General features: G+C 44.1%; 1 protein-coding gene across 1 annotated transcript in view; it reads left to right on the top strand.

The window, feature by feature from the left end:
* PPM1H (protein phosphatase, Mg2+/Mn2+ dependent 1H) overlaps window positions 1-15,410 on the top strand; it is a 257,080-nt gene that overhangs the window by 170,289 nt on the left and 71,381 nt on the right. The window contains exon 5 of the mRNA XM_044228930.1: window positions 1,959-2,043. Within this exon, the coding sequence (XP_044084865.1) occupies window positions 1,959-2,043 (85 nt within the window). The remainder of the gene's footprint in view (window positions 1-1,958; window positions 2,044-15,410) is intronic.

Genomic DNA, 15,410 nt, shown 5'->3' with positions numbered 1-15,410 from the left:
TTGCATTTTACAAGTGACTCTGGATTTATAAGAAGGAAATTTAATTTGTCCTATTTTTGGCATCATCATAAAAGAAGCCATATGAATATTCCATCTTTTCCCCAGTCGGTTCCCCTAAAACTTTGCATTTTCTTATAGCTTCCACTGGTTTTCTTGTAGACCCACTAATTCTCTAATGCCCTGCGTGGTGTTCGGTCTTATCCCCTCCCTTACCTGCCCTCCTACCGGTTTCTATGACAGCAACTAGGCGTAGGTGGTGTAGGGCGGGGGTCGGGGGGAGGACAGGGGAGAGAATGGGACAGCTGCAGCCATTTATAGGGATTGCTTCTGAGTTGGGGACCACCTCTGTTGGGGGAGGAAGGGGTGGCTGGGGACTCTTGGCACAAAGAATGCAGCTGACCCTAGAGTCAGTGATGCAGCCACCCGGAGCTGAGCTCAGGGAAGGCATTTCCCCCCGTTGGGGCTCTTCACAGAGAAGTGTATGGGATTCCTGCTCCCGGTACCTGGGAGCTTTGGGGTTCCTATAGAATGCAGTTCGCAAGCAACTTCACTGACTGGTAGGGGGAAAATGGCCGCTAGGAACCACTTCAGAAAAGAAGATCCAGGAACAGGAAGCTCCATCTGGACGAGGCCTAGGAAACGTTCCTCCACCGTTAGCAATGCTGTGGCCTCTCCCTTCGGTAGCTCCTTTGGGGAGCTCTGTTCTCACAAATGCTTGAGGTCAGCAGTAGCTTTGGGGCACATTTGTGGAAGTGTGTGATTCTCCCTATGCTTCGGGATGAGATGAAAGTGTTTTTTCCTGGACCCAGAAAACTATCCCTGTACTCCGGAGTCTCAGTCAGGCAATCTCAGATTGGATCACCTGGGGATCATATTACAGTGAAGATTCTGATACAGTAAGTCTGGAGTGGGACCCGAGAGTCTGCATCTCTGATATGATCCCAGGTGAAGCCAGTGCTCCTGGCCCAAGGACACGTCGAGTAATGAGGAGCTGAAGCTGTACTGTCTACTACATTAAGCGCTAGCCATTGTGACTGCTTAAACTTAAAGATAAATGAATTGAAATTAAGTAAATAAAAAAAATTCACTCTCTCAGCTGCACTAACCATAATTTAGATGCTCGTTACCCACATGTGGCTGTTGGTTGCCATATTAGATTACACAGATTAAAATATTTTCATTATCACAGAAAGTTCTGTTGGAGAACATTAGTTTACAGTAAGCCTCAGTTTCCCTCATTTACTTTTTCATCCATTTGTTCACTGAACATCTATTACGTGCCGAGGAGGATGGTTGGTCCTGGCCATTAAGGGATGGTTCCAGCTAACAGAAAAAGTAAACGTCAGCTACCCCAAATGTAATGTTCTTAAAGTAAAGATACCTATAAAATGGTGAGGAATTCTTAGTTGGTAACAGTGAATGTTGCCACGCGAGTTAGAGGAAAAGGCGTCACTAGGGCATTTCATGTGTGTGTGTGTGTGTGTGTGTGTGTGTTTAAAGATTTTATTTATTTATTTGACAGAGATCAGAAGTGGGCAGAGAGGCAGGCAGAGAGGGAGGAGGAAGCAGGCTCCCCGCTGAGCAGAGAGCCCAAAGTGGGGCTTGATCCCAGGACTCTGAGATCACGACCTGAGCCAAAGGCAGAGGCTTAACCCACTGAACCACCTAGGCACCCCGTGTATTCTTTTTTTAAAGATTTTATTTATTTATTGAGAGGGAGAGAGAGAGTGTGTGTAAATGCGTGTGAGTTGGGGGAAAGGGAGAATCTCAAGCTGACTAAGCACAGAGCCTGACGCGGGGCTTGGTGTCGCAACCTGAGCTGAGATCAAGAATCAGACGCTGAACTGACTGAGCCCCCCAGGCACCCCTCATGTGTGCTCTGAACCAAGCTGTGCACATAGCACAGAACTGAGGTCCTTAGGAGGTCGGCTACTGACAGTACATTTTTACCATTTCAGGGCCATAATCATCAGAAATGGAGAAATCATCCCCATGTCTTCAGAATTTACCCCCGAGACTGAGCGCCAGCGACTTCAGTACCTGGTAAGAGTCATGCCCGTTTGGTGGAACGCCGTGGCGTTGGGGATGGTGTCGGAGCTGTTTCAGAGAAACGTGTCGCTATTGACATGGGAGCAGGCCCACAGCAGTCAAACGACATATGGTCTTAACTCCCCCCCACACACCTTCTGGATCACACATCCTAGCTCCGTGTGTGACGACACACTCCACCTCCGTGAATTTATTATTGTGGCTGTTTTCCTCCCATCTGTAACCAGTCGAAGACACGATGTGCTCTGTTTCTTTTAATGGTTTGGTATGTACAATATGAGATGGGGTGTTGGATAACACAGTTACCATTCTTCTCCCTTGAACTTAAGATGGGGGCTCAGTCCTGAGGAGGAGGGCAGCCCCGAGATCCCACTGATACCACACCACCACTTCACACGCAGGTATGAAGTCTCAGGGGCCCTTTGGGAACGACGCAGGTGTCAGAAAACCTGTTTCTGTCCTGAAAATAAGTTCTCTGTGTAGCTCACGCTCTTCAGAGTGAAATTACGAGTAGGCTATAGGAGGGCTATTTGGTTTTTCAGATCTTGAGAGTTTTTGCTTCACCTCAAGATTTGAGTTTTCTGGAAAAAAGAAGGCACTTCCCTGTCCTCAGATTCCAGGGTCAGGGCATTTGGTTTTGAACCTCAGCTCAACGACGGTGGCAATCGTGAGAGCTTATGATCTTTGGGGACCAGCAGCGTGATTATTCGTCCTATGGATGACATCTTTTTCTTGCCAACTGGCTTTCTTTTCAGACAGCACAGCTAAGGTAGTGATCCTCTGCTCTTAGGAAGAAACTGATCCTGGCTACTCAAGAAGGACTTTGCTCATGTCTTTGCATTTCGACGTGTGTGAACAGTCCAGGTTTGATCACTTTGACCAGCTTAGAAAGCGCTGTGCACGTTCCCTTAGCTTCCTTGTCTAGTTTGTTTTACTCAGTATCTAAGCCGTGTTGGTCTGGTACATAATGACAGCAGGAATCCAAACCCAATATAAAAACATTTGTTTCTCTCTTTCACCAACTGTTGTTCTCTAACCTTTCTGGGTTTTTTTTGTTTTTGTTTTTGTTTTCTCCCAAACGAATAAACTTGTAGCCACTCTGGGGAAGCCCAGGCTTCAGAACGTTCATTCTCTTTTGCAGTCTGGGTCGGGGAAGGGACCCTGCGGCAGCCGTAAAATATCCTCATTCCTGTGCCAACTCGCTGACTTGTGGGCTGGCTAACTTTGTGCGAGTCTCTCAACCTTTCCAGACCTCGGTTTGTCACTTACACAGTGGGAAGCTAGACTAGGGGATCACCAGGGACTTTCAGGCTGCAAGATCCTTCCAAGTAGAGTTCGTAACAGCTGTCCTCCTTGTCACCTGTCTGGCTTTCCCCAATCCATCTTCCACAAAGCCACCCCAGTGAGCTGATCATGAACTGTGTCACTCCCCTGCCTAAAATCCTTTTGGCTCCTCCTAGTGTGCAGAATGCGGACCACACTCGGTAGACCCAGAATCATGGTCTCCATCCACCTCTCCTCCATCATTTCTCCGCTGCCCCTACCAACACCACCACATGTCTCAGCTGTAGGCAGAGAACCACCTTCCATTTCTGGGCCACACCTTGATCTCCCCAACCCGCATGCCTTTCGACATATGCCCTTCCTGGGTAGCCTTCCCCTGTCCTCTGCCAGGGAAACTGCTCTTCGTGCTTTGAGACCCCAGTATAAATGTCACATCCCCTAGGAAGCTTCCCCTCCCTCTCCTAGGGGTGGGTGTCAGCCCCCCGTGCTCGTGCCCTGGAAGTACCCCACAGAAGCCCCATGCTGTTGTCTTGCTGGTTGCCATCCCTCTTTCCCCTTCCCAACTGAGTCCTGGGGGGCAGGCTCCTTGCCTTTGTCACTTCCTGTTTTACCCCCCATGGAAGAGATACTGAACCAGGATTCGTTGAATAAAGGGAAGAAAGAACCAATATCTGGGGTGCCTGGGTGGCTCAGTGGGTTAAGCCGCTGCCTTCGGCTCAGGTCATGATCTCAGGGTCCTGGGATCGAGTCCCACATCGGGCTCTCTGCTCAGCAGGGGGCCTGCTTCCCTTCCTCTCTATCTGCCTGCTTCTCTGCCTACTTGTGATTTCTGTCTGTCAAATAAATAAATAAAATCTTTAAAAAAAAACCGAAAGAACCAATATCTGTATTGACTTCTGGATCATTACCACACAGTACTCTCCTCTCCTCCTTCCCTTGAAACCTGTCACAGCCCTTTGCCTGGCCATGCCTCAAGTACACTGTCTTCATCACCTCCTTGCCCTTTCGTGAAAACTATGTCCTGTTTTCCTGCTGAAACCAATGGGAAACAGCAGGTTGACTTTTTTTGTTGTTTTGCAATGATTTCATGTCTATGTTACAAGAACGGTACAGAGAGTTCAAAATGCTAACTTTTAGGGAGGGATGGGAATGCTGACATTCATCAGATTCCTAATATTGGTCGTATATTTTTTGATGGTCACAATGAGATTTGTTGTTTCTTCCGATCTCAGCTTTGTCGTGTGACTGTGTCTGTGATTTCCACAAGGCCCTTCCCTGATCCACAGCTTCATCACCAGTAACGGACGTAGAAAGCCTTAGAAGACAGGTTTAAAGACTAAGTGAAAACTACGTGGAGAATTCTTTAGTGCACAGAGTCCTCATTTGATTATTATTTGATGAATCAGTCTTGCCACTTCAAATCCTACTGGCCTGCAAATCCTACTAGTCTTGCCACTTCAAATCCTACTGGCCTGCAAATGATTCTGTCCCTTTTTAAAAAAAATTTAAGAATCACTCCTTATGTTCCTAAAGATGAATGTGTGTTTTTGTGTCACTCAGACAGTGGGTACACTCTTAGCCCACAGAACTGAGCCTAATTGCTGAATTTCTAAAAGGTAAGAAAGCTGTCCCCGTTCTTTTTCATCCTTACTTCTAAATCATTCACGTTTCTCTGGTTCATAACTATTCTCCCCAAACAATAGAACTGTAAATGACCAGAACATAAAATATCCTGGCTGTCCAACTTCCCGTTCTCTCAGGAGTCTAGAAATGTATGCTTCGAATTGAACAAATCCAGTAACTGCAGTCACATAATCTGTGATGCAAATCTTTTGTTTTTGAGTGAAGTTTTGAGAGAATTAGGGGGTTTGTAGTATAAAGTGTTAAAAATAATATCAAGGGGCGCCTGGGTGGCTCAGTCGTTAAGCGTCTGCCTTTGGCACGGGTCGTGATCCCAGGGTCCCGGGGTCAAGCCCTGTATCAGGTTCCCTGTTTGGTGGGAAACCTGTTTCTCCCTCTCCCACTCCCCCTGCTTATGTTCCCTCTCTCACTGTCTCTCTGACTGCCAAATAAATAAATAAAATCTTTAAAAAAAATAAAAATAATATCAGTTATGAGAAGAAAACAGTAGTGTGATAAGTTCTCTCAGCCCAGCCCAGACTCGGCTATATGATCACAGGATGTCTCTGAAGGACACCTCCCTTGAAATATTCACTGTAGGTTCTGAAATCAAAATGAAAAGTAATCCCATGGTAATATAAAGCACAGTATATATCGTAATCCTTTTAAGTGCATCTAATCCTACCAGTTCATTTTTTTCTTGGAAGATCAGTTCCCTTGAACTAATTATGAAACACTTTAGTGTAATGGGGATTATAGTATTCTTTACGTGATCTAAACGAGTTAGTACATCCCTGGAAAGTTAACAATGTACTCTTTATTCTCAGGTCAAATTAGATTTTCTTTTGATGATGTGTGAGGACACATTTATGATAAAATCATTAAAGCTTCTGGGTCCCTGGAGACTGGACTTGAGCATGTGTCTGCAGTTCGATGTGTAGAAATGGTTAATGGTTTTCTTGGAGGCGGCGAAGATTCAGAGCTCCTTGTACGTGAGCCGTTTTGATCCACATCGAAGAGGAATGTTCTTGGTATGCACAGGCTGGACGTTTGGGGATTCCAGCACTGGAAGCAGATTACAGGATGATGGATGAGGCAGGCATGTTAGTTGTGTTCGGTCTTGCGTCCTGACCTCGGGAGGGCCCTTCGTACGGCTCTCCCGTGATGTGAATTTTGTTCCGTAGATTCTTGGGCAGGGTGATTAATCAAGCGGGCTTGAGGGTTTGACGTGTTCACACGGAATGTGGCAGGTGTGTGGCGAAGGGGTCAGGGGCTGTGAACTTCTACCCCAGCAGCCAGGGAAAGCCGCTGTCCTACTGTCACGAGTAAGCCTCGCTCTTCTTTGGCTGTGCCTTTTTTTTTTTTAGTGTTTCTAGGATGATTGAAGTAAAATATTTAAGGAGGTCCACCAAGCTAAATGGAATGTTTGGATGGAGTCAGGGCACAGGAGGGAAGGCAGTCTGGTCACGGTTGTGTCTCGGCGGAATTTACTGCTTTGATGCTGCGGCCTGCAGAAACCCAGCCCCACCTCTGCTTCAGGTGACAGCCAGAGATGGATCTCCCTTAGGGGGATCTCTGGAGCCCCGAGGTGTGAGAGTGATGGCTTCCCCTCCATTCTGCCTAGACATATTTATAAACTCTGATTTGATTACATTAAGATGTGCTGGTATCATCAAACCTTCAAATAATGCACTTCTGTCCTTGTAGATAATCCAAGTCTGCAGCTGTTTTTCATCAAGGGCAATGTACAGAAGAGATGAAAGTGGGTTTCAAATACACATTGGATACGTACAAGTGCAACATTATCCGAGGTGATTTCTTGCGGTGTCCTTGGAACTACCCCCAGCCTTTTCTGCCAAGTTCGATCGTTTGCGTGCCGTTTCCCTGGTGTTGGGTTTGGAAAGCTTTCAAGGTGGACGGTGTTGCTCCTCTTGGCTTTTTGGGATTTTTCATGCTCAAGAGTGATCTCCCAAAAGTATATTCCTTAACCTGCTTTTTAAAACAGGATACTGGAATGTGGGGGAGGGTCAAGTGTGCTTGTGTATAAAAGTGACTGACCCAGCACCCCACCATACCATTTAGTCTCGAGAGCAGGTTGAGCCCGGGAGGCCTTTAGTCATAGGGCGGCAACTTCACCATCACTGTGCTTCGCTTGATGACTGAGTCATGGAAAAATCTGCTCCAATCCTCTCTCTTTTTTTCCCCCTTTAAACCTTTCTCGCAAAACTGCCTGTGAGTTTCAGAATTTCTAATTGAAATACGGCAGTTAAAAAATGGCTGGCCTTTCTCTTTCTTTCATTCTTTCTTTTTTTTAATATTTATTTATTTGACAGAGGGAGAGAGAGTTCACAAGTAGGCAGAGAGGCAGGCAGAAAGAGAAGGGGAAGCAGGCTCCCTGCTGAGCAGAAAGCCCGATGCCGGTCTTGATCCCAGGACCCTGAGAACATGACCTGAGCTGAAGGCAGAGGCTTAACCCACTGAGCCACAGAGGCGCCCCATTTTTCATATGTACTGTAGGTTTGACTGATGACACAGGTGCACAGAGAAGTCAGGTGAGTTCTAAAGCATAGAAATGGCACCACCCAGACTTTTTGAGACAGAGCTTCTTCTTGGCAGCCTGGGGGTGCTGCTTGGCTTCTCGAAAGACTCTGAGAGACATTAGCCCCTGTAGGTGAACCTCACCACTAACAGAGCCTTGGTTTTTGTTTTTGTTTTTTAAGATTTTATTTATTTATTCAAGAGAGAGGGAGAACACAAGCAGGAGAAGGGGTAGAGGGAAGCAGACTTCCTGCTGAGCAGGGAGCCCAATGCAGGGCTCAATCCCAGGACCCCAGGATCATGACCTGAGCCGAAGGCAGATGTCCAACCGACTGAGCCACCCAGGTACCCCCAGAGCCTTGATTTTGAAAACGAATATAAATGGATGTTTTGTGTAATTCCAGGTCAGGAGGAGTCAGAGGCTTGGTGTTGAGGTATTCTAAACACTCTGAGCAGACCTAAGAAAATGAATTCCGCACAGCTAAACAAAGTAACCACGAGAATGTATCCCTAACTACTTTTATTCTTTTAAAAAGCTCAGTCTTTCTGCACAGTTGCTACACTCATAGAATCTTTAGACTCACTGAAACCCCTGTCCCTTGCAACATTGTGAAGGAAAAATGGGGCACATAAAGCCAGAGCCATCTGTCCATCTGTCCATAGGGTCCCTTAAAAATTGATCTGAGTGTAAAGAAGTAAGATCGTGTAGTGCATCGTTTAAAAATGTTAAAGTTAAATACGTTCTGAAAGAGGTAGACAGCATTCACGGAGGTTTACCAAGACAGATGTTAGCTGTATATACAGTTTTCTCTTCTCCAGTTGCTTCATCTGTGAAATCCGGTAATTACGGGCTCCTCCCATGACGGGATGATGACTAATGAGTTAATATTTATAGTGTGCTTACAACAGTGCCTAGATCAGAGACAAAATAAAATCTCTTCGCTTCATGTCTAACTGTGTATGACAACTTTTGTATGGCCGTCCTGCCTTCGGGACTACTTCTGTGGCCTTTTATAAAATTTATAAATTCCATTTGCGTATGCAGAGGGATTGAAGATATGCAGGCACATTCTTTTTGCTGACATGAGTTGTTCTGTCTTCCAATGAATTCCTTTCCCAGATTTTTACTTGGGAGGAAAAAAGCATTAAGCATATGAATATGGAAACTTTATATGTTTTATGTAAATGAATACTTTTTACCCCTTATTCTATACATTAAACTGTTGCAGAGTTGACAAATCTAGGCAATTTTGTTTAATATATCCATTTGCATACCAGTTTCCATGTGGCTCCTTTAGCGTAAGCTATAAATTTTACAATTTTAGAGTTATTTTAGGGGCATGCTTTTCTCTGGTTGATCAGTACAGTCCCATGTAGAAATTTAAATGTGAATCTTTCTTGACATCCATGTAGCCAGACAGAATTTTATCAATATTCAGTTTCATAATGGCATATATACATAAGCTTGGTTCTTGTTACTTTGGGATTTTTAAGGACAAATTAAGACAGAGAATCTTTATGAAAGACTCCAACGCATACATATTTAGATCTCAGCCATTAACATTTTCCCTTCATTTTTGTTTAACCCAAACCAAAATATTCTATCTCTGCACTGTAAATCAGGCAGCCAGCCTTGGCTCTGGGATCGCCGTCTCATTTGACTGGTAGTGTGACCATCAGTGGCTTGGCTGATGTTATTAATTTCATTGCATTCGTGACCTTAGACTTTCTATCATGGTAAATCACCCTGAAATGTAAGGCTTCCAGTCTTTCCGTCATAAAATCTGACAAGGTTTTTCCCTTTCTATGGGCAAGAAAGAAGAGAGATTACTCAGGGGTGGGTTTTGTTCTGTTTTGTATTTGTTTTGGGTTTTTTTGGTCTTAAGATTTGTGTTAAACATTGAAAATCCTCATTTTGGCAAATTCCATTCAAATACTGAGAGGTCCGAACATTTAACAAATTAGTTCCTATAAAAGTTCTCTAGTAAGAGGACTTCGCCAACTATTTCCTGCTATGAAATCTGCCCTCTCGTTGAACACATGAGTGTTTTTACCTTCCATACCTTGCCAATGGGAGTAGAAATTGGAACAACTACTTTGAAAAAGGGTTTGGCTCAGCAGTTCTAATCCAAGGTAGGCACCTAACCAGAGGGTACACAAATGTTCACCAAACTAGAATGTGCACGGCAGCATGGGTTGTAGCAGCACAGACTGGAAACTATCCACATGTCCCTGGAAAGCAGAATGCATAAGACACTTGTCAGCCAGAGTCATGGCCTGGAATGCCACGCAGTACTGAGAATGAACACGTTTTAATTACATGCAACAGTGTGGATGAATCACACAGACTTAACACCCAGCACCGGGGGCAGCTTATAGGATTCCATAGAAAGTACACAAAAAAGAGGACCCAACCCAGAGGTTGGGATGGTGCTAGGGAGAGCAATGGTTGGATGGGGTCCTGACCCCAGGTGCTGCTAACATGTTGTTTCTTGATCTAGATCCCAATTACATGAGCATGGCCAATTTGTCAAAATATGTGGGCCCATACTCATACGATATAGTAACTTTACTGTGTATATATTATTCCTGCTCAAAAAGTTTTTTTTTTTTTACAAAAAATACTACCACTTTATCGAACTGGTTATTACTCTTTGTGGGAGGGACCTTCTTCGGGGCTCCGCGGGAGCCCATGGAGAAGCAGCTAGATGGGTCCCCAAGATAGGCACCCTTCTGCCTCATCTCTGTTCTTTCCTAAAAGCACCTTCAAAAGCCCCTCCATTCACCATGCTGCTTCGCACTTCCTCACCTCTCCCCTTGCTACTCTGGCCCCAGACACCTTCGGTGACCAGCTTTTCAGATACTTTTCAGATTCTTTCTGACCCATCCAGTGAGTGCCCCACTCTTTATCCCTTAGCCCCAGGAATATCTCCATTCCACCCAAGAGCCTTCTTCAGTCTCCCCAACTCATGCAAGAGCTCTGAATAAAGGGATCTCTTTTGTTGTTATTCTTTGAATCCCTAGCCCCCGATACCTGGCACATGGGGGAGTTCATGTGTTAGTCACATGCATTCCTTTGGCTGGGTACCCCCAAACCTTGGATAATCCTCTTGCTAGCTGGCACTACTCACTGGCAAGATGACCACAAAGCAGCAGAAGGTACTTTTATTAAAAGGAGTAAGCATTTTGTGTTTCCCAGTACGCAATTTTGAGTCGCCTCAGGACCCACCATCTCAGTGTCTGCAGGAAGCCTGGTGCTCTGCCTCCTCCTGTCACCATTCCATACATATCATTCTCTACTTCTGGGTCCCGCTTCCCTCCCTGTGTCCATCCTGCCTTGCCAAGGTGTACAAAGCTCTCCAGTGGTCTGGGAAGGTGGAGCTCAGATCCATGTGTTCCAGAGTGAGACAGACCTGGGTTCAGATTTCTCATCTACTTTGCTCTAATGAGAGGCTTCCTAGAAGGTTCTGGAAGGCATCTCTTTTTCAGGCTTGTCCCCTCCTGAATCCCTTTGTAACTCGGATTCTCACTGGTATGGGGTGGTTGTGTTTGTTCACAGTAAGTACTTACTTCTGTCCCCTTGCAGCTAGTTTCTGCCCAGAAGTAGAGAGCAAAGCAGCCAGAAGGCATTTGATCCTCCTTCCCCATCTCTGGTGTCTTGCTGCCTCTTGGCACAGCAGGTTACTCTAGCATCGTTTCCCTAGATGAGCTGACCGTCTTGTCCCTGGACAAACATAACCATGTCTGGAAGTTTATCATCATCAGCTGTACAGACACTAAGTGGCAAGGATAGGTCCTACCCTCTTTCTAGCAAACCTGCACTCTCCAGACTCCCTAAAGGTCTCCTGGCAGCCTGTCTTTGGTTTGGTAGGGGCAGTAGTTAAGCTTTCTTTCCAGGGGTCATTTGTGGCAACACATGACCTTCAGTGTACCTCCACTCCCACCCCTCAGTTAGGAACATTCTGTTATGCTTTCTTGTGGGAGAGTCTCAAAGTTTAGGATAAAAATGGAGATACAAAGAGTGATCCTTTTTTTTTTTTTTTAACATGAAACAGGCCAGCACACTTTAAACTGGATTTTAGTATAAAATATGTCTCTGGGTTTCTAGTTAGCAAGCTTATTAAGTAGAGAAGAGACATGACATTGTTTGGATATTCTTAGGAATGTGAAATACCATGAGGTTTTAAATGGTGTAACTGCACCCACACACATGTGGTTTTATAGGAAGGTATCTATCAAATTCTAAAAAGTTAACTAAGTCCAGAATACAGTTATGTGTCCAAGATTGTTTTTATGTGCCATGGACCTGAGTTTTAAGTTTTCCAAAAAATTGAAAGCTATTCTGTATTATTTTACAAAGTTTAATTACCAAATGTAATTGTGTAAAGCAGGTCAGAGTGTCTCGTATTTGTTCTCCCAGCAGATGCTTACTTGGAGTCTTTACTGTGTTAGGTGCTATGCTAGGCCCTGGTTTGTAGCTAAGGTTTGAAAATAATGAGCATACTTAAGTGTGGCTGGTATTATTTTCATCATACTGCAGATGTTCTAACATACATATGCCCAAATATTGTTATTATAGAGAATGAGCTAAAATATATCCAGCATGTGAGAAAAACAAGGAGAGTGTCCAGAATTTTTATTTTGTAGGGATCTTAATGTGTTCATGCTCCCCTGTCTTAGATTTTTATCCCGTTAAGGCCCACAATTTTCATAGGCCAGCATCCCTATGAAAGGTGCCTTGGGAAAGGACAGTAGTCTTGTATACCTGTTTATGAACTGCCCAGATAGGAGCCGTCGAGCAAAACATTCTAAAATCATCCAAAAGTCTTAAAAGTTTGGAGTCAAGATACCATTGGACTTTATTGCTGAGAGGAACCTAGTAAGTTCTTACACCCACATTTTACAGCCTTTAGACTTTGGGTATGTTGCTTGTATTGAATTCAAAGTAAAATCACTTTTGAGGCTCAAGATTCCAGAACCCTGGCAAGAGTGATGCTTCTGGTGGGACAGGCCCGCTCTAGCCAAGTAACACTAACAAGTTGTGTTGCTTGAATGCTGCGTAGCCTCTGAGAAGTTGTTTCTGAGTTGCCTAGTTGTGGTCCACTCTGCTTCTGAGAATGGAATGTCTATGTGCTGGGCTGTTGAGAAGCAGTGGGCTTTGGCACCCCCTGAATTCAGGCCTGGTGGTAGGTCCATCCCAGTGACGTTAGCTTTCCCTCAAATTATTGGAATAACAAGGGGCAGTGAAGCTCCTCTCAGTGACTTTCTAAAATTTACTTTAAAAATGGGGTTCTCATATTGGGATTACATCAAAATAAAAAGCTGCACAGTGAAGGAAACAGTCAATAAAAAGGCACAGTACAGAATGGGAGAAGATATTTGCAAATGGCGTATCCAATAAAGGATTAGTATTCAAAATATATAAAGAACTTCCACAACTCAGCACCCAAAAAACAAATAATCTAATTTTAAAATGGGCAGAAGACATTAATATACATTTTCCCCAGAGAAGACATACAGATCACCAACAGACAAATGAAAAGATGCTCAACATCACTCATCATCAGGGAAGTACAAGTCAAAACTACAATGAGATGTCATCTCACACCTGTCAGAATGGCTAAAATCAACAACACAAGGAACAACAAGTGTTGGCGAGGATGTAGAGTAAAAGCAACTCTCTTCCACTGTTGGTGGGAATGCTGACTGTGCAGCTACTATGGAAAATAATATGGAGGCTTCTCAAAAAGTTAAAAATAGAAAAACCCTATGATCCAGTAATTTCACTACTGGGTATTTATCCAAAGAATACAAGAACACTAATTTAGAGGAATACATGCACCTCTGTTTGTAGGAGCATTATTTATAATAGTCAAGTTATGGAAGCAGCCCAAGTGTCCATGGATAGATGAATGGATAAAGAAAATGTGATACACATACACACATGAATATTATTGAGTCATAAAAAAGAATGAAATCTTGCCATTTTCAGTGACATGGATGAATACTTAGAAAGTATTATGCTAAGAATTTAAACAAATGAGCAAAGGAAAAAGAGAAACTAAGAAACAGACACCTCACTATAGAGAATAAACTGATGGTTACCAGAGGGGAAGTGGGTAGGGGGTTAAGAAGTGCACTTATCGGGGCACCTGGGTGGCTCAGTGGGTTAAGCCTCTGCCTTTGGCTCAGGTCATGATCTCAGGGTCCTGGGATCGAGCTCCGCATCGGGCTCTCTGCTCAGCGGGGAGCCTGCTTCCCTTTCTCTCTCTGCCTGCCTCTCTGCCTACCTGTGATCTCTGTCTGTTAAATAAATAAATAAAATCTTAAAAAAAAAAAAAGTGCACTTACCATGAGTCCTGGGTAATGTGTGGAACTTTTGGATCACTGTATTGTATTTCAGGCAAAACTAAATAACACTGTAAGTTAACAATACTGGAATTTAAACAAAAACTTTATTAAAAATAAGTAAAAATAAAAAATTAATGATTTTTAGGGTTTTCATTAATCATATTCAATAGTAGAAATGGTTATAAATACAGGTAAGTTAAAAAGAAAGCTGTCAGATAACATTTTACATTTAGATGACGGAGAGTATGTGCTTATACAGATGTGCTCATAGAGGACCATGTGATGGACTGTTTAAGCTGCTGTCCCCAAAAAATTTATGTTGAAGGCCTACCCCCCGGAGTGCTAAATTTGAAGATAGGACGTTTACAGAGGGAATTAAGATTAAATGAGATCGTAAGAGTAGGACCTTCATCAGAGAGGATAAATGTCCTGAGAAGAAGAGACTCCAGGGATCTCCGTGTCTGTCCCGAGAGAGACCGAGGAAAGCTGGCATGAGGCACAGTGAGTTGGGTCTGCCAGCCTCGCAGCGAATCTGCTGGCACCTTGATCTTGGACTTCCCGTCCTCCAGAGCTGGGAGACAGAGTGTTCAAACACCCAGTCTGTGGTATTTCAACATAACAGCCCACCTAAGACGAAGTACAAAAACTCCCATGAGCACCACAGAAAAAGATACACCCAAAGGCGCAGAAGTATGTTTTCCTCTGAAAACCTACAGGGGTGTGCACCATTGTACTATAGCATCTCATTTTTCGTGAATCAATCACCTATTTGCTCTACTTACTTCTTGAGTTGTTTTTTCCTTAACACCCGTAACTCCCGTCAGGTCTGACAAATACCAATGATAGTGAGTATTGAAATTGCTGGTAAGAAGGAGCCCACGATTAGGATATGGATGGTGAATTTTAAAAATAGTAAATACATGTCCTAGGTATATCCTAGCTGGCTCATCCTCGCAGGGAGAGGTGAGGTGGCCCGTGCAGAGAGTGGGCTGCTTAGGACTTCGCAGCTGCTTTGCAGGCGTCTGCCTCAGCAGGTCTTCCCCTTACCACTGCCCAGGCCAATGTGTACTAGCAGAAAGGGTGTGAGAGTACCCGGTTCCAGCACCATCAAAGGGCCACTCAGCCTCCTGGTAAGGGGGCCAAATACTGGGATGCTGCACACTGACCCCTTTTGGTCACTTGAGTCTGTGAAGAAATGTACTTAGAAAAGGCCTTTGGATCCTAACCTGCTTGTTAATAATATACATGTGTGGCATTTACCTGTATTGCTATACGCGCGTTCACTTGTATGTACGTCTGTGTCTTATATGGATCTGTGTACATATGATTCCACTTACATAAGGTCATGTACACACACACACACACACACTCTCTCTCTCTCACTGACATACATTGTTCGATAACCCGCTTTCTGCAAATACATCTACTCTTTCCGTGTCATTATGTATTCTCTATATTGTCAAAATAAATGATACCACAGAATTCCTTTGTATGGATTTTTACTCATTTATTTCATCACAGTATTATTAAAGGATTTCTTCTGGCTACTTCAGGAGCATCCTTACAGC

This window comes from Neovison vison, chromosome 12 (assembly GCF_020171115.1).
Source record: "Neovison vison isolate M4711 chromosome 12, ASM_NN_V1, whole genome shotgun sequence".
NCBI classification, from domain to species: domain Eukaryota; kingdom Metazoa; phylum Chordata; class Mammalia; order Carnivora; family Mustelidae; genus Neogale; species Neogale vison.
Note: the sequence above shows the minus strand (reverse complement) of the source record. Positions and strands in the feature narration are given on the sequence as shown.